This window comes from Lepidochelys kempii, chromosome 6 (genome assembly GCF_965140265.1).
Source record: "Lepidochelys kempii isolate rLepKem1 chromosome 6, rLepKem1.hap2, whole genome shotgun sequence".
NCBI lineage: Eukaryota > Metazoa > Chordata > Testudines > Cheloniidae > Lepidochelys > Lepidochelys kempii.
Window position 1 is genome coordinate 126,347,347 of NC_133261.1, and position 21,119 is coordinate 126,368,465.

The 21,119-nt window shown below is 46.1% G+C and overlaps 1 protein-coding gene across 6 annotated transcripts in view; it reads left to right on the forward strand.

Annotated features, from left to right (window-relative positions):
- Nucleotides 1-4,108: 4,108 nt before the first annotated feature.
- The window catches only part of FERMT2 (FERM domain containing kindlin 2), a 100,585-nt gene continuing 83,574 nt past the window's right edge, over nt 4,109-21,119 (forward strand). For 3 of the 6 annotated variants that reach the window (XM_073350106.1, XM_073350108.1, XM_073350109.1), the window contains exons 1-2: nt 4,111-4,309; nt 6,457-6,625. In XM_073350106.1, coding sequence (XP_073206207.1) covers nt 6,469-6,625 — 157 coding nt within the window. In that variant the 5' untranslated portion in view covers nt 4,111-4,309; nt 6,457-6,468. Of the gene's footprint in view, nt 4,310-5,724; nt 5,873-6,456; nt 6,626-21,119 lie in introns of all 6 variants that reach the window. The other 3 variants (XM_073350107.1, XM_073350112.1, XM_073350110.1) reach the window with 3 other exon arrangements.

Consider the following 21,119-nt stretch of genomic DNA (forward strand, 5'->3'; position numbering starts at 1 on the left):
ACTACAACTTTCCTCTTATGACAGTTATGATGGTTTAAAAGTGCTTATACCAATATCACATTTCCACACAGGAAGACCAATAAGCTACATCTTTATATTGGTAATAGCTCACCTTTCCTGATCACTCTTGTTACAGTCTGTATGGCAACACCCATTGATTCATGTTCTCCGTGTATATAAAATCTCCCCACTATATTTTCCACTGAATGCATCCGATGAAGTGAGCTGTAGCTCATGAAAGCTTATGCTCTAATAAATTTGTTAGTCTCTAAGGTGCCACAAGTACTCCTTTTCTTTTTACGGATACAGACTCACACGGCTGCTACTCTGAAATGTGTCCACAATGGGTTTGTACTTAAAAAAAATCACAAACCTAATTCATATAGTTAGCTTGGTATAATTTTCAGTTTATTAAGTCTCTAAGCCTGCAAAGTTTAAAAGTTTGTAGGATCTAGGCCTAAGCCATCTACTTACTATTTCACTTACGTATCACATGATTGAATAGGTCATCTTTATGAGGGAGGTACAGGTATAGAGGGGCATAAAAGAACACTAGATTTGAAGGTGGGAAATGCTGTGGGGACAGCAGAGAGAGCTAACCTGTGAAGGGAGGATGATCAGAGGGAAATCTAAAAATAAGCTACAGCAAAACACACAGTTAATCACTCTGCTTGCGTACTACATCCCTTTCCCTTATAGTTTGTCGTTCTTACACCGTAAGCTCTTTGTGGCTGGGACTGACTTCCTCTGTGTTTGGAAAGCATCTAACTCATTGTGGGTGCCCCCACAATGTGCATAACAATAAAAGTAAATCCAGTTTTGCTTTTGTTTATGGTCAGTTTCACTTTCAGGTCCCCCCTGCTGTAGCCTGCAACTTTCACACACCATCAGGTGGGCACTGTTTGTTTGCTTCAAAACATATTTCCTCTGGAATTTTGTGGGAATGCTGTTTTTAAGCAACTGTGTTAAAGTACAAACTGTGTACTTTTGTGTTGCTATAAGGTTTTATAAAAGCAGGTCCTTGCTAAATTTAAAGCTGGAGCCAAATGGGAAGCAGACAATTTGCCTTTCAACCTCCTATTTTTCAGGCAGTCCTTTATTTCCTTGAAAGCCAGGTTGTCACGCCAGTCCGTTGGCAGCCTAGACTGGTCAACATTTCAGTCCTTCACACCCCAAACCAACCTGATCCATGGATCTCTCTGAGGCAGCAGTTCTCAGACTGCAGTCCAACTAGGACACACCTGTGTGCTTAAAAAAAATTCAAAATGTGCTGTTCTGGTCTGGCAGGGGGCAGGGCTGGCGGAGGGGGAAAGAGAGAGAGTAAGGCAGCCTCCAGGAATGCTGCTGCCACCAGGGGGCTGGAGAGTGCTGCACAGGGTGGGAGAGAGTGGGTCTGTGGGTAGGTTGGGGGTGTGTGTCTCTGGGCACTAAGGGGATGGGGGGCTGGGATTTAGAGTTTTGTTGGGATGCTGCAGCACCCCTAGGTTTTAGGTGGGGCTCAGCTCCAGGGGTTGGGTCCAGCTGCTAGGCCCCAGACGAGGTGGAAGGGTGTCTAGCTCCAGCTGTGGGCTGCCTGGCCCCTCGTAGTGGGGTTCCGGGATCCAAACACCTGGCCCTGCGCAGTGGGGTCCTGAGATCTGGCTGCCTGGCCCCACACTGTGGGGTCCTGGTCTAGCTGCCAGGCCCCGCCAGTGGGGTCCCAGGGTCCAGCTGCCAGACCCCATGTGGCAGGGACCAGGGCTTCAGCCAGTGGTGAACCCTGGAGCATCCAAGGGGAAAATTTGGTGGGCACCCACCGGTAGCTCCCCGCCCCACCCCTAGCCTCAGCTCACCTCCGCTCCACCGCCTCCCCTGAACGTGCTGCCCCGCTCTGCTTCTCCGCCCCCCAGGCTTCCTGCGAATTAGCTGTTCGTGCAGGAAGCTGGGACAGGCTGAGAAGCAGGTGGCGGCTTCCTGCTCAGGCCCAGGGAGGCAGAGGTGAGCTGGGGCGGGGGAAGAAGGGCACGAAGAGGGCCACCCGCACCACAGCAGGTAACCCGGTCGGGGGGGCACGCACACAGGGAAACCGCTCCCCACCCCAGCTCAGCTCCACCACCCTGGGCCTGAGTGTGAAACCGCCGCCTGTTTCTCAGACCACCCCGGCTTCCCAACGAATAGCTGATTCGCAGGAAGTTGGGGGAGGGGGCGGAGAAGCAGAGCGGGGCAGTGCGTTCAGGGGCAGAGGCAGAGGTGAGGTGAGCTGGGGCCGGGCACGGGGTGGGGAGCTGCCGGTGGGTGCTCTGTACCCACCAAATTTTCCCCGTGGGGGCTCCAGCCCCGGAGCACCCAGGGAGTTGGCGCCTAAGGTGCCACTTTTGATGTGATCAGTGGGGGAGCAGCTGCTCCCTCCCTAGCTATGCTCCCCCGCCCCTAGGAGCCACAGGGACCTGCCGGATGCTTCCTGGGAGCTGCCCTAGGTAAGCACCGCCGGGACTCCCCACCTCGCCCTCTGGCAGGTGCCTCTGGCTCTTAAGGGTGGGGTGGGCACCCACTACGGTGGCCCACGAGACCCTCCTGCCTGGTTCTGGGGGCAGACAGGAGAGGGGGGAGGATGGGGCAGGAGTCCCAGGGGGAGGGGGTGGGCAACGACCCCCTCGTGGGGTGAAGAGGGAACCCATTGTTAAGATTTTGGCAGCTCATCACTGGCTCCAGCTGCCTGGCCCCGCACTGCAGCGTCCTGGGCTCTGGCTGCCCAGCTCCGGGGTGTGGGTCCAGCTACCAGATACCTGGCCCTGCGCTGCAGGGTCCGTGTCTGGACACCCAACCCTGCATGGTGGGGTCCCAGGATCCAACTGCTGGCCACCCAGCTCCACACAGAGGCTCCACACAGCGGTGTTCCAGGGTCCGGGGTCCAGCTGCCCGGTCCCACGCGGGGGTCTAGGTCCCGGCTGCCTGGCCCAGTGCTCTATTCCTGGCCCCACTCTCGGCGGGGGCGCTAGGCATAAGGAATTGTGGAGGGATTGGTTGGGGGGCGGGGGGCACAGTGGTTCTCAGCCTGGGGCCCACAATGGTAAACAGGTTGAGAACCACTGCTCTGAGTGGTTAGAAAGCACCAAATAACCACACTGCCCAGGCACAAAAAACATATACCACAGCCCCCATGCCCCACCCCAATGTCCTGCTTCCCCCCACCCCTCTTCTCTGCCCCACACATCCTTGTCCCCTAACCTGGGGGTCCTCTGGCCCCTTTGCTCCCACTTTCCCTTGTCAACATGTCCCTGACACTCCCTCATGTCTCCCTCCCTCTCCTCATGATTTCCCAAGTCCCCAACATCCCCCTCTCTCTGTGCCCCCTTTAGCCCCCTCCCAAATCCCCAGCACCCCCTTCCCTTTTCATTCCCTCTCACATGACTCCCAATAGCCAATGCCCCTCCCCTATGCCACTTTCACTCCCTCCCAGAGCCCCCATGATTCCCCCAAATCTCCAGTGCCGCCGCCTCCCCTGTCCCCTTGCAGTCCCCTCACACAGCCCTGTGGCACCCCAAATCCCCAACACCCTCTCCCCACGCTCCCTTTCATTCCCCCCACAGCCCCCATGCCCCCCACCCCCTCGGCCTCCATGACCCCCACCTCCTTCCCCTATGCCCCCTCTCCCCCTCACTGCCTCAACACCCCCATGACCCCCACCCCTTTCCCCTATGCCCCCTCTCCCCCACACTGCCTCAACACCCCCATGACCCCCACCCCTTTCCCCTATGCCCCCTCTCCCCCTCACTGCCTCAACACCCCCATGACCCCCACCCCTTTCCCCTATGCCCCCTCTCCCCCTCCCTGCCTCAACACCCCCATGGCCCCCACTCCTTTCCCCCTCTCGCCCCCTCACTGTCCCCACGGCCTCCATGACCCCCACCCCCTTTGCCCCCCTCCCTGCCCCAACGCCCCCACGGCCCCCATGCCCCCCACCTCCTTCCCCTATGCCCCCTTTCCCCCTCCCTGCCTCAACACCCCCATGACCCCCCCAGCCCCCGTGACCCCCACAGCGCGGCCCCCCGCGGGCGGGCGGGCCGGGGGTCCCGGGCCGGCCCCTCCTGCAGGCCCGGATGTTGGCTCCGTGCCGCGCGCTCAGTCCTTCGCTTCCATAAAAGGGCAGCGGCTCCTCGGGATTGGGCTGGAGCCGCCGCCCCCCGCCCGCAGCGGCCCCTAGGCAGCGGCTCTGGGGGGCAGGGGACGCGGTCGGGCGGCGCGGGGAGGAGGCGGAGGGACAGTCCCGAGAAGCTCCTGCGGGACCGGGCGGCCCGGGCCGAGCCGGGCTCCAGGCGCTGAGGCGGAGGTGAGCCGCGGCCTTTGGAGCCGAGGGGGGGTGGAACCCAGCCGCAGCCCGGCCCCATTGGTGGCGGCTGGGGTGGTTCTGAGGGGGGGGTGTGGCAGTGAGGGGGGGCCCCATTGGAGGTAGCGGGGGGGTGTTTGTGGGGGCCCCCATTGGAGGCAGCGGGGGGGGTGTGGCAGTGAGGGGGGCCCCATTGGAGGTAGCGGGGGGGTGTTTGTGGGGGGCCCCCATTGGAGGCAGCGGGGGGGGTGTGGCAGTGAGGGGGGCCCCATTGGAGGCAGCCGGGATGTGTGTGTGGCAGTGAGGGGGGGCCCCCATTGGAGGTAGCTGAGGGGTGTTTGTGGGGGGCCCCCACTGGAGGCAGCCGGTGTGTGTGGCAGTGAGGGGGGGCCCCCATTGGAGGTAGCTGGGGGGTGTTTGTGGGGGGCCCCCACTGGAGGCAGCCGGTGTGTGTGTGTGTGTGTGTGGCAGTGAGGGGGGCCCCCATTGGAGGTAGCTGGGGGGTGTTTGTGGGGGGCCCCCATTGGAGGCAGCCGGGATGTGTGTGTGTGTGTGTGTGTGGCAGTGAGGGGGGGCCCCACTGGAGGCAGCCGGGATGTGTGTGTGTGTGTGTGTGTGGCAGTGAGGGGGGGGCCCATTGGAGGCAGCCGGGATGTGTGTGTGTGTGTGTGGCAGTGAGGGGGGGGCCCATTGGAGGCAGCCGGGATGTGTGTGTGTGTGTGTGTGTGGCAGTGAGGGGGGGGCCCATTGGAGGCAGCCGGGATGTGTGTGTGTGTGTGTGTGTGGCAGTGAGGGGGGGGCCCATTGGAGGCAGCCGGGATGTGTGTGTGTGTGTGTGTGTGTGGCAGTGAGGGGGGGGCCCATTGGAGGCAGCCGGGATGTGTGTGTGTGTGTGTGTGTGGCAGTGAGGGGGGGGCCCATTGGAGGCAGCCGGGATGTGTGTGTGTGTGTGGCAGTGAGGGGGGGGCCCATTGGAGGCAGCCGGGATGTGTGTGTGTGTGTGGCAGTGAGGGGGGGGCCCATTGGAGGCAGCCGGGATGTGTGTGTGTGTGTGGCAGTGAGGGGGGGGCCCATTGGAGGCAGCCGGGATATGTGTGTGTGTGTGTGGCAGTGAGGGGGGGGGCCCATTGGAGGCAGCCGGGATGTGTGTGTGTGTGTGTGGCAGTGAGGGGGGGGCCCATTGGAGGCAGCCGGGATGTGTGTGTGTGGCAGTGAGGGGGGGCCCCATTGGAGGCAGCCGGGATGTGTGTGTGTGTGTGGCAGTGAGGGGGGGCCCCATTGGAGGCAGGGGGGGGTGTGGCAGTGAGGGGGGGCCCCATTGGAGGCAGCCGGGGTGTGTGTGTGGTGCTGAAGGGGGGCATACACACATACCCATGGGAGCCCCAGGGCTTCACCATTTCCCTGCCCCCATTATGCAGTGCAGGAGGATTTGGGAATCTAACCCAGTGTCCTGCCTGTGGATCGGGCAGATACGCAGGCAGGCAGGCACATCCCTGCTGCTGCATCAGCTGTTACTGGCGTTTGCTGCCTTAAACAAAGCGCTTTCTAGCAGCTCGTCCAAAGAGGGTGAGTAGTAGGAATAAGTAGCAAATGGGGGAAATCCAAGCAAGGGGTTAACAAGTGTTTGCAGGTCACAAATGGGGGGCAAAGCACAATGGAGCTGCCAGAGGCTTGGGAGTATTAAGGAAGACCTAGGAAAATGCTAGTGACTCCTATGATGCAGATGTAAATCTGCTCGAACCGTTTTCTTATGCAGTGTAGGTCAGATAATCCTGCTTCTTGCTCTCATAGGCTTGCATTTTTGTTTCTGTATTTGTGTAGTTGGCAGTTATGCACTTGGTGGCAGTCAAACAAAATGTTCTTTCTACACCCCTGTCCATTGCATAACTCAGATTTTTGTAAAGGGAGCCCTGTTGTGAGCTGTGATGCTTCTTTGCAATCCTGGGTGGGGAGCTCCAGTACCCTGGGCATGTACCCCTTTGCACAGATTTTTTTTTTCTCGTTTGCTTTGTAATTTATTGTGATGAGTTTGAATGATATTTTTCCATTAGGGAACTCTTACTTTCTAGATCGTGTGGGAGGGAAGAGACCCATCCCCCTGAGCAAGCCCTTCTGTTGGCTAATGAATGCCATTTCCTTTACTCTCACAGGAAGAAAGAACGATGGCTTTGGACGGTATAAGGATGCCAGATGGCTGCTATGCAGATGGGACGTGGGAGTTAAATGTCCATGTGACTGACCTGAACAGAGATGTTACCCTGAGAGTCACAGGGGAGGTGCACATTGGAGGGGTAATGCTGAAGTTGGTGGAAAAACTCGGTAAGTTGTAATTTGGGGAAAAGGTGTGGCTCTCCGTGTAGCTGAATGGTTCTTCTCCATGCATGGAGGGGTTTACACATCTGTGTCACTTATGGAACAGATTCCATTTTTTGTAAATCTGGTTTCCAAAGCTCAGGTTTTTTTAAATGAGAAATCTGTTGTACCTCAAGTGTTGTCCATAATTAAAATGGCCCAAATTGTTTTTGTTCCGAATGCATAGTATTTACACGTACGAGTGAACATTAAACGGTCATTTACAAGTGGACCATGTTGGTGTATTTTAAAATCTCAATATTGAAATTAATTTTTGTATCCCTTAACTCTGCTAAATATCTCAAAATAACTTAATGTGCCCCTGATCAGCTGCTTGATCTCTCCGCCTTAATCTGCTAGCAAATTTTTTGATGCATAGCATTGGGGGAAGCTTGTTGTAGATGTGTGTGGATTCCTTTGCTTTATATGCTTAACACGCTCCAAGAGGTGGATTTAATTTTGTAACTTAAGGGTGCTTAATACATTGTGAAATGCATTTGAAGTATTGGAGATCAAATCTTCAGTAGAACCTCAAAGTTATGAACTGACCAATCAAACCACACACCTCATTTGGAACTGAATCTATGCAATCAGGCAGCAGCAGAGATGGGGGGTGGGGGAGGCAAATACATTTAACTCAATACTGTATTGTAAGCTTAAAAAAAGATTTGATATGGTAAGGCAACTGTTTCTGTGCTTGTTTCATTTAAATTAAGATGGTTAAAAGCAGTGTTTTTATTTTGTGTAGTAAAGTTTCAAAGCTGTATTAAGTCAATGTTTAGTTGTAAACTTTTGGAAGAATCATAATGTTTTGGTCAGTGTTATGAACAGCCTTCAGTCCCAGGGTGTTTAACTCTGAAGTTCTGCTGTAGGTGGAAGTCCATTCATATTGCAACTAGAAAGTTCACTTGGTCCCATATTTTGTTATAAATCCATAGTACTTTGTAAGGTATTAATATTACTTGCTTTGAGTGGAGACGGAGGTCTGTTGTATACATGTGGTTTGTTTAGGCAGGTAAATGGTTTCTAATTATGAAACCCTATGGTAAAAGGTAGACGAGAACATTCTGTGGCTGGGCCGGCAAACCTTTAATGAGAATTTTGTAGGAATGTGTTTGTGAGACAAGGTGGGTGCAGTAATATCTTTTATTGGACCAACTTCTGTTGGTGAAAGATACAAGCTTTCTGTTGTATGCAATTATTAAGCTTATTAAAGTGTTCGTTCGTTTCTGCCTGCCGGTATTTTGAAGGGGTGGGGCAGCATTTGACTAGTTTTGACTGTTCCGGAGGGTTCCAACTACAAATGGCTTGAGTAGTAGTACATTAACTTCTAGGAAATTTTTGTAGACTGTTTCCTGGTGTTACAACGAACACTGATCCAATTTTTTTGAATTAAACCATATCCTGCAGCTTTTTCAGTTCTTATTCATGTTAAAGTCCGCAATTAATACAACTGCCTGTAATGCTGACCAGTGTTGTCTTGTTTCCTGGAACGCCCCATCTGTCTCTGTCTGTATCCATTTATTGAATTTTGTCTTCTACTTAGATTGTCAGCTTTTTGGGGCAGGGACTGTCTTTTTCTTCTGTTTGTACAGCTCCTAGCACGGGGTTGAGCAAACTACGGCCCAGAGGCCGCATCTGGCACTCCAGGCATTTTAATCTGGATCTTGAGCTCCTGCCAGGGAGCGTGCTCTGAAGCTTGCCCCACTCCGGCACTTGCCCTGCTTTGGCACTCCAACTGAGGAGCGGGGTCAGGGGTTTGCCCCACTCCGTACAGCTCCCAAAAGCAGCGGCATGTCCCCTCTCTGGCTTCTCCATGTAGGGGCAGCTAGGGGGCTCTGCACACTGCCCCCGCAGCTCCCATTAGCTGGGAACTGCAGCCAATGGGAGCTGCAGGGGCAGTGCCTGTGGACAGGGCAGGATGCAGAGCTGCCTGGCAGCACCTCCATGTAGGAGCTGGAGGGGAGACACCACAGCTGTTTCTGGGAGCTGCTTGAGGTAAGAGCCACCTGGAGACTGACCCCCAACCCCCTGCCCCAGCTCTGATCTCTTTTCCCCACCCTCCAAACCCCTCGGTCCCAGCCCAGACCACTCTTCTGCACCCTCATTTCCAGAGCCTGCACCCCCAGCTGGAACCTTCCCACACCCCAACCCCCAATTTTGTGAGCATTCATGACCCGCTATACAATTTTCATACCCAGATGTGGCCCTCAGACCAAAAAGTTTGCACACCCATGTCCTAGCACAAGGGATTCCTGGTCCATGACTCCTAGGCTGATAATACAAATTAGGAATAAGGGTTGCAGTAGTCCATTCAGTTCAGTAAAACAGCTTAAATGAATAAAGGTTTCAATTAGGACCAAATCCTCCAGGATCAAATGGAGACTAATATAGAGGGTAGCATCACAACATCCAAATAACCTTCAATTTCACACCTGGACAAAGGGCCCATTTGTGTGGGATACACTAAAAGGAAAATCTGAACCAAGAGGCATAGAATGGCTGGTTGTATTTCAAAGAAGAAATGAGCTTTTGTATATTGGGTGAATGCCATTTTACAATATACTGTCTGTGAAACTAAATTTTTTTAATGTTAAACTTTCTGCCTCAGTAAGAATCTCTGAAGTCTAATAGTCAAAATGAAGAGCCAAATACATATTCTGAAACTCTCATCAGTGGTCAGCTATTTTTTCCTTAACAATATGGTAGAGGCAGATTCATATAATCGCTCAAATAAAATATTAATATGAATTGCCTGGCACATGGCTATGGCGGTCTAATTATCTGAGCTGACTCTTTTGGCTATGCCTACAAGTCATACTTAAACATAGATCTTCATTGTGTGTTTTTTAAGCCATCCTGCACAATACTAAGATTTTCATATTGGTATATTAATGATTTGAAGTTGAAGGAAGGAAAAGGCAGATATAAATATACTTGCTTCAAAAGGAAGCAAGTGTTTGCATGAAGCATTCTTGTTCTTGAGGTAGCTTTGGCTCTGTAGAAAGTTTCAATCAGCTATTTTTGTGCCCCAGCTACAAAGGGATCTACTGAAGGTGACTGCAGCTGTTTTTAGGACTCAAAAAGTCAATTAGCTTCTAGAAAACCACTGACTATCATGTAATGAATAAATAATGTTTCCCTCTATCTTTATATTGCATTGATTAGAATTGGTATCAACTTACAAGAGAGATTAGAAAGCTGTTTAAATACAATAGAATGGTTTAAAGCCCCCTATTCAGGAAAGCCAAATTGACTTCAGTGGGGCTATTCATGCTTAAAATTCAGCACATACTTAAGTGCTTGGCTAAATTGGGATCTAAAATCAGTAACCTCACTGGTTAAGTGATTCAGAACATGCATAGCTCAAGCAATGAGTTGTCTTGTGTAAACTGCATTTTATTCAGAACCACTCCTTTTTCCCCCCCACCCCTTCTACATTGTATTACAGTTTGGATGAGGGGGCGGGGGTGGAAACTGCCACCTTTCTGACCCCAGAGAAAGGTACGCCTTTCATATCTGAACATGGGCTTGTTTCTCGAGGGTGCACATACACGAATCTGAATAATTCTTCTCCAACTCCGATGGTCACACCCTTCAGTTTTATACAGTGTCTTCTTTGTTGTTGTTTAGCCGAGCTATATGTTTAGCTCCTTTAATCTTTCTGCAAGTCAGTTCTTCTAGCCCACTAACTCTTTTTTGCACTCCCTCCAATTTGTCAGTATCTTCCTAGCCATGATGTGCACAGAACTGGCTTTGACATTCCTGGTACAGTCACAGCAGGGAGTTACAGAAAAGGCACTAGTGCCTTTCTGCTCTATGACATCATTGCTTCTCTGTGTAGCAACTTCTCTCCCCCCCCCCCCATTGTGTTGGCTTCCCCAATCCCCCTTGCTTATAGCAAGTCTATGCTAGCCTGTCCACTATCGGCCCTTGGTTTCTTTCAGTATTGTTTTTCCTAATGCCTCCCTTCCAATGATTTATCTGTATCTTGGATTATTCCCCCCCCCCCGATGTATTAGTTTACATCTTTCCAAGTTGAAATTCTCATCATATTATGCCCATATTTTTAACCTCTGCCAGTACTATTTTTGTTTATCTATTATCTTCAGTGATCAGAACATCCAAATGTTAGTAACATGCTTTGAAGTCCTTCTTCCAGATTGGTAATGGAGATCTTAAAGGGACTTCCTCTGCTTTAAAAAATCACATTCTGTATGAATATTTTTGAGGCTTCTGTTATGAGTAATGTCTAAAATTACTATATACTCTTATATGTTTTCCAGAGTCTTTTGGCTTTGTGTATTTGACAAGGCTTTTGTCTAGTCGGTTAGCTGGGAGAAACTGGGTCCCTAATCCTGCAGTTGGACATGCAAGTGGATTCTGATGCTCATCCAGACTTCTCCTGAAGTTAAGGAGGCTCAGTAGGGGTGTAAGGGCACACCCATCCTATTGATCCAGGTAGAGGTTGGGAGCCTAACTGAAAAGACTTGCCTAAACATCAGCAATGGAGCAGAACTAAGCATATTGTCCTCTTTGAGGAGCAAGGTAGGGGAGGAAAGCTTCTCTTCTGTTCTGCTCAGCAGCTTGGGGAGGAAGGTTGCAGAGGCTCCATATTTATATCTGACCACAACTAGTGGGTGCTTGAGAAGTCTTCGAGGAGTGTGGCTGAGAGCAAGGTCTGTGCAGAGTTCCTTGATGAGAAAGAAAACTTGTTTGTAGTATCTGGGAGATCTGTATGTGTACTTGGATTTTCACCAGGGTTCTGTCTTGTGTGTGGAGTAGGGAGGATTCTCCTCTTTTTTCTTAGCTGAAAACCTGTAGGTCTGAGTGGCTTGTGTAAATTCATTCCTTGCAAGTACTGGGTGACTGTTTTCAAATTTGAAAAGCTCACTGGGAGTATGCACAAAATAAAAGCTGGTTTCAGAGTAGCAGCCGTGTTAGTCTGTATCCGCAAAAAGCAAAGGAGGACTTGTGGCACCTTAGAGACTAACAAATTTATTTGAGCATAAGCTTTCATGAGCTACAGCTCACTTCATCGGATGCATGAAAATAAAAGCTAGTCGTCTTGTTCCAGGCAACGATTTAAAAAAAAATCCAAGCAGCAGATGAAGACCCTGGTTACCCAAATGAATTACAACAATCAGTTTGCTTACCTGCTATTGGTGGCCCCCACTTGGGTTCAGTCATTTATGTAGTGTGAAACATGCCATGTTTTTGGCAAAGTCTTCTCTGCAAAATAAAATGGAAATACTGACACTTTAAGAGTACCAGCATTTAGTGCATAGTCCAGACTATAATATGCTTCTAACCAGCTTTATAAATACTGTGTGAAAGCATAAATTGTAGTATAGTAAATGTGTCCATTAATCTAATCTTATTGTGACACATTATGCATGAAAATGCAACTGTTGATTCAGCATATGGTCCTGGGTTTTATTAATTAAAGAATAGTTTATACTAAGTTGAGCCCTTGCCACAAATGACTGTGAAATCCAATTTTAGGCCTGGCTGTGCTTTTTTAAATAGGTTTGGATCCATCCTGTTTACAAAACATCAGTTTGGTAAACCCCTAGAATACTAAAAAAACACAACCTTGAATGTCTGAAAAAGCTGTTTCCTGTTGGGAAGCAACCCTGCTCATCGCTTCTCTCAGTGCTATAAACATTGCATACTGATTCTTCAGTTTAACTAGAACCATGATCTCTTTGTGGAGGATGGGACTTGCTGTCAAAATGGCAGGAAACTCATGCTGGCCACTTGTTCAGTGGCTTTTGAGAATCTTGCAGTACTTAGCTTTCTGCATATAGTTACTCTTAGTGTCCATGAGAGCAAAAGGGGGGAAGTGAACAAAGATTTGAGACCACTTAATGATGCTCTTAAAATACTTGCAAATTAAAACTTGCCCAACTGCAAATGCATGCAAGAATCTTTCAGGGATGGCTCAAAATGAGAAGTATAAATGATGTGTCCGACAAAAACAGGAAGTGGGCAAGACATGTTTGGCAGGTGATTGACTTAAGACGGATTTATAAACTATACTTACAGAACTGTGCAATGAAGAGTTGTTGGGTGCCTACTCTTTTTTTTTTTTTTAAAGTCATGACCGTGAGTCTGTGTGGATGTACGTACATACATGTTAGAACCTGAGGGTCTGTGTTTTGGGGTGGGAATGCATTAACGGTACTTAATAAAAACAGGTGGCTTTTGTTTGTGGTTTTTTGTTTTTAAAAAATAGGATGTGGGCTAAAGAGAACTGTCTTCAGAATTTTGGTTCTTTTTTGGGTTGAAAGTAAAAGGTCTAAATTTGAAATCCTCAAAGTATTTCTCACAGGCAGACACATGTGGTAAGAGGATAATCCTTGGGGTGTATATGTGCTGAGGGGATGCCTAGTAGTCCTGTCTGAGTCTTTATGTATGTCATAGTACCTCAGAGTCTGTATGGACCTCTTGGGTCTGTAACTGCCAATGTAAAGTTGAGTACCATGCTGTTGACTGTGTAGTGGCTGTCATTTTGGGCAGGGGAAAAGATAAGGTCGTCATGGCTCTGATTCACAAAAAGCAGAGGTCTTAGGTTTGTAGGTGTATGGGGCACTCTCTTTTAAACCCAGTGTTCTACCTTGGCAAAATTTTGCCCTGTCTCTTCTCTAGATGAGTTGTCAGTCACTGGAGAGGTTGTTGCTCTTCACTGGTGCAAGGCTGTTTCCAAAATGACTGGTGGTTAAATGTAAAACATTCTGTCGGCATAACTGGTACTTTTTGGGTGCTAAAACTTTGAAATGTGTTCCCAATTCATGAAATCAATGAAAAATAGAGCAGAGTCGGTTCTTTGGAGATAGAACTCTGTTCTTTTTGCATATTGCATTGCCAGTACAGCTAAAAACTTACCTCTTTAGGAAGATCAATTGTGCAATTCAAAGCATTAGTGTACTTGGAGTCATGTTCATTTTTGTCTTAATGGAGCACTTAAAGGGTTATGAATAAAACAGCAAGAAAGCGCAACATTATTGATTTACCAATTTTGTATTTGAGGTTTTACAGTACTGGATAAGTGCTTGCAAATATTAAGACTGTTAATTCAGAAGATTGTCTTCAACTTGTAATAAATCCTCTTTAAACAATTATTTAAGATTAAATAGTACTAAAAATTTCTATTGCGTGGGTTACAGAATACAACCACAAGCTATTGTCTTTATTTTCCATATATGTAGCTTTTTATTTGAATTTCTATAAAATGACTTAAGTGAAAGCTAGCTGAGTGATCAAGTGTACTTTCCCATAATACAAGAGCAGTGGGGCACTCAAAATCTAAGAGGCAACAAACATAATGATGGCTATAAAGGAAAATACGTTGTGTAATTAAACTGCGGTACTCTACCCTGGCGGAATGAGCCAAAGCATTTCTTTCAATAAAGATTAGCTGTCTTGAGGAGTAAGAGCATTTTTATTTTATTTTTTTTTAAACTTGGGACAAGTGGTGTTTTGGTTTGGTTTTTTGTTTTTGGTTACAAGAGCTGACAACACATTACTTCTGGTCATAAGCTGATCATCAGCATAGTTTTTTAAAGCAGTTTCCTTCTGACCTAACAGTTTAGTCAGTTCTTAAGACTGATATTTTTCAGAGTAACAGCCGTGTTAGTCTGTATTCGCAAAAAGAAAAGGAGTACTTGTGGCACCTTAGAGACTAACCAATTTATTTGAGCATGAGCTTTCGTGAGCTACAGTTTCCACGACATGCATCCGATGAAGTGAGCTGTAGCTCACGAAAGCTCATGCTCAAATAAATTGGTTAGTCTCTAAGGTGCCACAAGTACTCCTTTTCTTTTTAAGACTGATATTGGGTACCTAAACATACTGTAGATATAAAGAAAAGTGCTGTGTATGAGCCTTGTAGATATAGTTGCAAAGAACTGCTAATGTTCTATTTGAGGCATAGTAGTAAGTTACCTCTGTATAATGTGATAAATGGCTCAACGTGCTAAAATTCCATAAATTTCCTTCCTAAACAGGAAATGACTTGTGCAGTTTGGCATGCTCACTCTTCAAGCCGTATTTGATGCTAAACACAACTCTAGCTCTTGAATCTGTCTTGAGAAAAAAGCATTCCTGAAAGATTCAGTACTTGTAGTGATTTGGATTTTCCTATGTATTTTCATCTCAATTAGGTCACTTTTTCAATAACAGTGGTTAAAATGGTCTGTCAAGATGTAGGTTAATGACCACAAAGGACACCTACCAAAGGCTAGGAATGGGGTTTGCCTTGCTATGGAGGGCAAAATTAGTCATCTTTCAAAAACTGCACATTTTGAGGGCAATGATATCTTCTCAAATTCTTTAAACTGTCAGGTAGCACTTAAGCCAACAGTTTTTGCTTTCAGGCAAGAAAAAAAATCACTATTTCCAGATAGTAATGGCCTTAATATAACATAAATTTGAATATTGCCAACTAATTGTCTTTGCTTCTGATCCATGTTGAAGCTCTCCCTTGAATTAAGCACTTCAGTTTATAGTATAAACAAAGCAGGCTTTATTTTTATAATCACTAGAAGTGTGAGATGAGAAAATGGAAGTATACCTTTAATGTAACCAGTTAATCATACATGCTTCAAATGGATCCATGTGGGCAGGCCCCTTTTCCCACACAGAGCCCTTTTGATGACTTCAGTGGACAGCCTTGCAGGCACAATGATTTGCACAGTCTGGGTTAAAGTAACGTAGCCTTTCTTACCACAAGGGGAAATGTTCTGCTAAGTCCCCAAACATCTGAGAAACTGAACACTTTTTTTTTTTAAGAATAACTTTTTGCTTCACAAAGCTATAATAGCTTTGCCAAAATTTCAATTGACTTCACCAGTATATTGCAGATGTCTATATACAGCCTTTAATTACCTAAACCCAAACCTGTGTTTATCAATCTGCCCACCCCCAACCAAGTGGAGCCAAACTGGCTAAAAGAAGTGCCTCTGAGTTTGGATAACAACCCCTCCTCCCTGTACCACCTGCAGATGTGGGAGGAGAATTCCCACAGATCTCAGTTGTCTGCTTGCATTTGGTTCATTTTATTGTTAGATAGCATTTGATATCTTGCTATTTAACTTCAAATTAACTGCTTGCTTGAAACAATCAGGTCTTGTGGTTTTCCCTGCAACATAAAGACTTGGAGGGTTAGAAAGAAAATTGGGACCTGGTTGGTTTAAATAGGTTGCTACAGTCTCTCACGAATACCAAAGCACTAGTTTGTTATACCACAGACAGGAAATTGTTGGGTTACAGTTTAGACCCAACCCAAATCAGTAGTTTCCTCTTAAGACTTTCAGGTTTCTGTTTTACGTAATGTGTTAAGAGAGTCTGACTTATTTTAGAAATAGTTTTTAAAAACCCTCATTAAAGCAATCCATGTTCATATACTTCCCTTTTTTCCCCCTAGTCAGTGGCACATCTAGCCTTTGCATTTTCTAGCTTTCTAGTTTACTAAAGCACAAATTTCTATCAAACCTGCAAAAATACTGTTTTTTTACAGGAATACTGTCATGACTACTATTTAAAAAGGTATCAGTTAGTGTTACACAAATTTCCCGTATTTAGCAGTATTTCATACCTTTCTCTGTGTTTAGAAATATATATCCAAAAATATTTAGTTAGTGTGACCATATATCTAGGAACAAATGTATTTGTATGTGGCTGGAATTTGTTTGGAAATTATTGAAGTATAGCTATATCTGTGTTGTGGCATAATCTGATAGATTAATAAGGATTTATATTTAATCACTTTTTAGATGTGTATTGATATGGCTTGTGCAGGACAGCTATTTTGCTGATGCTTCATCATATAAGATATCCTGCTGGAAAGTAAATTGAAATGCACATCCACTGATAGAGGGAGGAAAAACTAACACTAGACTGCAACTTCCCTTTCCACACCCATGTAAAATCTGTTTCTCCTTCAGTCAACTGAGATGCAGACTGAGACAAAAAGTTCACGTCTGGACTCTTTATCCATCCCTGGTTGATTTTTAACATTGTGACTTGTTCTCTCATGGGGGGGCGGGGAAAAAGAGGACTTGAATTCTCCTAGGAGTTGGGTGGGAGGATGTTTTATACTAACGCTGTTCTGTACACTTCCCATTACAACTTCATTGGTAGCAAAGGTTTTGAGCACCAGTGTAGACAGGCTTCTAGTGTGTTAACTAAAGCTGGTTGGGATTTGTTTACTAAATGTTTCTTTTTATTAGAAAATGCTGATTTACTTGAACTGAAACTGTCCTTGGGAAAAATTTGGTTTTGATTCATTTCTTGGGGGTTTTTTTAAGTGTGGGAGGTGTTTTTTTTTTTTTTTCCAAAGTTGTTGAAACACATATGTCCTGCTTCAACACATCTAAATGAAAGTTAAGGGGTTGTTTGGTTCAAAATGACTTTGCATTTTAAAATTTTGTTAATTTATAGTTAAGGAGAAAAAAGTGTCAGTTGACTCAATCTGAAATTTCTTTTAGTATGTGAAAATTTCCAAGATTTTTGACTTTTTTCATGGGACAAAAGAAGTCTCAATCTTAAATTCTTGTGCACTGAGAGAACCATTTCCCACCAGATCTAGTTTTCACCATCACGTTGTCAAGACCTGCTCTGACACTATGGCGAAGAGGCTGGTAGCAGCCTGTCCACAGTAGCACTCTGACTGTTGCTACTTTTTTAGTGAGTGCTAGGAATTGCAGGCAACTTGAAGAAAACTTGCTAGTGTCAGTGTAGACAGCAAGATTGACATTCTCCTATTCACAGAACAGTAACAGCCTGGGCAGTAGCATTGCAGTCTTTCATGTGCTACACTGTCTTGCAGAAGCAGTTGTGGTGGTGTAAGTGTGAGATCGCTTGTTCTCCACAGCCATTCAGTCCTGTTACAAACTCCACCCAGTTCTTGGAAACTTTATAGACCAAAAATCAATCTAATATAAACTATTTAATAAATATTAAACTGTACTAAATGTTTCTCGGTCACCATGTGTGCATTTTTTGGGAAGTCTTAATTGCTTAAATTTAAGTGAAATTTGAAAGGTCATAATCTTACTGAACTCCGCTATTGCTGATGTTACATAGAGCCTGACTTAAAATAACCTCCAACTTCAAAGTCTGGGCTGGACTATCACTCCTGCATTGGCACAATATAAAGGCACGTTAAAGGACAAGTTTGTACTGTAGACTTGACAACAAGTAACACAAAGAACTTCGTGCTGTGCTAGACTTGTGGGCTTGACAAAGACCCAGAGGAGGGGTGGTAGTGCAAACATGGCTTTGCACCATGTTTGTGGCTCCAGATTTCTGAGCCAGCCAGGAACCACCCAAGCTCAAGACCGTTCTAACTTATGCTTAGCTACCTGCAGCCCCAAGGGACTATTCCCGTAGCCAAGAATAGCTATAGCTGAGAAATGGTCTAGCCACACCTCCTTTCCCATGTCATGCCCCCACTGAGTTACCATGCCCACCTGAAGACAGCAGCTAAAGTTAAGATGCACAACAATCTTCTTAGCAAACTGGCAGGCTTCTCATGGGATGCTCGTGCTCCAACTTCGCAGATGTCCGCTCTTGCCACCTCATATTTGGTGATGGAGTATTGCACACCAGTTTGGAATCAGTCATCACACACCAAACTGGTGAATACACAGTTACATGCTGCCATGCGTATCCTCTCCGGCACCCTGTGTCTGACTCCACTCTCATGGCTTCCAATTCGGAGCAATATTGCTCCTCCTCATATCAGACGAGAGGTTGCCACTGGCAAGTTACTGGAGAAAACACGCCAACTCAAGCCTGCTGCTGCACAATGGCAGAAACGTGCCAGCAGCAGCCGGCCGCTTCCGGGAGCGACGTGGGGCCACAGCAGGCAGGCACGCAGCCTGCCTGAGCACCCTGCTGTGCTTTGGGACTTTAGCAGCCCAGAGACTGCGAGGGTCAGCCCAAGAGCCTCGCGGGCCGAACAGAAATGTTAGACTGGCTGCATCCAGCCCACAGGCCATATTTTTCTCACCCCTGAGCAAGAAAGATCTCAGAATCTTGACATTTTAAGTAGTCACAAGTAGAGTTAAGTGCTTTTATTACAGAACTGTGTACAGTGTGGACTTTTTTAAAATCAAGATTTACTTTTTTTAATCTGCAGTGGAAAAGATGTTTCCAAAGACAACTTAGAACACACGATATGAGAAATATATTGTAAGTGTTGGCAATCAACCTAAATGCCAGGCTGAGCTATTAAGGGCTAGTCTACAATTGAAATGCTACAATGGCACAGTGGGGTTCTCCCATTGGCATAGTTAATCCCCTGGGAAGACTTCATCTGTCAGCCTAGTGCTGTTTACTCCAGGGGTAGATGAGTTTAACTATGTCACTGGAGGGAGGAAGAGGAGAGATGGATTTTTCACATCCCAGGGCTATGTAGCTGAGTCAACTTAACTTTTGAGTGTAGACCTGGCCACAGTTCCAAGGAAATGTGAAGAATGGGGAAGGCAAACGCTGCATTTGGAAGACTCAAAAACATCTCCCTCAAGATAAAACTGAATGTTTACAAAGCAATTGTTATCGTCATCACAACATATAGCAGTGAGACATGGCAACTTACCAAGAAAGGTACACACAAGCTGGATGCATTTAATCACAAATGTCTGAGAAGAATATTGGGAATAACCTAGAGAGATAGGAAGATAAATGAAGTCAGAAAAATTACTGGACAAGGTACCCTCTCTCACAAATCTACAAATGAAGGCATCAGTGGCTGGGACATGTACAGAGAATGGAAAAGAACCCTTGAATGGAAACCAGAAAATGCAAGAGGAAAGAGAGGAAGACCACGAATAACATGGAAACCAACAGTTCTGAACAACATCAAGCACCCCAACATGAAATGGGAAGATTTGGAGCGAAGGTCAGTTGACAGGCAAGGATTGCAAATGTGGGTAGCCCAATGTGCAGCAAAGCATGGGATGGACTAAGGTCTGGTTGCAGTAGTAGTGTACTCTCTAGAATAATTCCACTGCTCAAGGAATAAGGTGCTCTACACCCTGAGTAAGCATGTTATCTTGCCCTTAACTCACTCAAGTAGTACCAATGGGACTACCCAAGGAGTATTACAGTTTGGCCCTATTAGGCTAAATAATAGTGATTCCTCTCTGGTAACATGTGATTGCCTTAGTCAAGCAGTGACTTTTACTAAACTACATGGGTCAGAGAATTGTGAGAATTTGACTTTTTTTTTTTTTTTTAATTTCTGATTGGACATTTAACTTTACTCTCTATGAAAGCAACATTGTTAGATTTGAAATCAAAAATTCTCAGTAGCTTGTTTTAAGTATTTGAGGTGTGTGGTATTTTTTGTTTTGGGTTTAATTGCTAATACAACTTATGACACTAAAACTTTTCTTGTGGCAGTTCAGGTCTCTTGGCTAGTTCTGCATTCTTAGTAGCTTTTTCTCCCCCCCCCCCCCTCCAAATTTTTTTGGTGATTACCTAAAGTTAATGGATTCTCTAAAGGCAGAGCGGGTTTCAGTAAGCTGACTAAGAAACTGCAAGTGGACATTTCAAGCTCTTCTTTTGCCACCTGCTCTTGTTCCCTGATTATTTCCATTTGAGAAGCCTGCTGTGTAGTGAAGTAGTCCAAAATTTAAAACATTTGTTCTTCCGCTGTGGCAAAGACCACTGCAGGGGAAAAGTTGGTTTCTCTCCTGCAAACTGCATTGACATGTCTGGCCACTGATATCCGTCAGTTCAAAGGTTTTTATTTATTGATCACCAAAGAAACAAATATGGTTGCTTGAGGATGGGGTTTTGGTATGCATTTTTTAAAAATATGATTGGGTGATCAGTAAAATTTCTGTTGCATCGTGACATTTACCTCCTTATTTAGACTTCTACTTTGATACTGTGGGTTGACAATCTGAGATTGAAGAAACTAACAAGCACTTCACACACTGCTTGTGTTGTAGACTTGTCCTTGGGTATGTCTTTCTGCAGAGTCTCCTGAAGTTCCTTCTGCATTTCAGTAGTAGCAGTATAACCGCTTTCTGTTTAGCAGAGCTGGTCAATTTCTGAAAACTCAAATTTTCAGATTTTGGTTTTTCTGGTCATTAACAGATCTGTTTAGTTTGTCAAAAGTGATTTGAAATAGGCTTCAATCTAATCCACATGTCTTCCATACTTGTCTCTAGTTCTGTGGTTTACTATTTTGGCAATAAGTGTCAAAATAGAGGGCAATGTTTCAGTCACAAATTGTCAGGCTAGTTCTTAAACTGTTCAAAATGCTCGCTCACTCACTCAATTCTCCTACACAGCATCTCTTCAGATGGCTTCACTTAGAGCAGATGGGTAAAAGCATTTTAATTACTTAAAGTTGACTTTAAGTATTTTACAATTTCATTACAATTTTTCTTCACTGGGGTACCAAGATCTTTGGCTAAAGATGTCAAGTACACATTACAGCCAC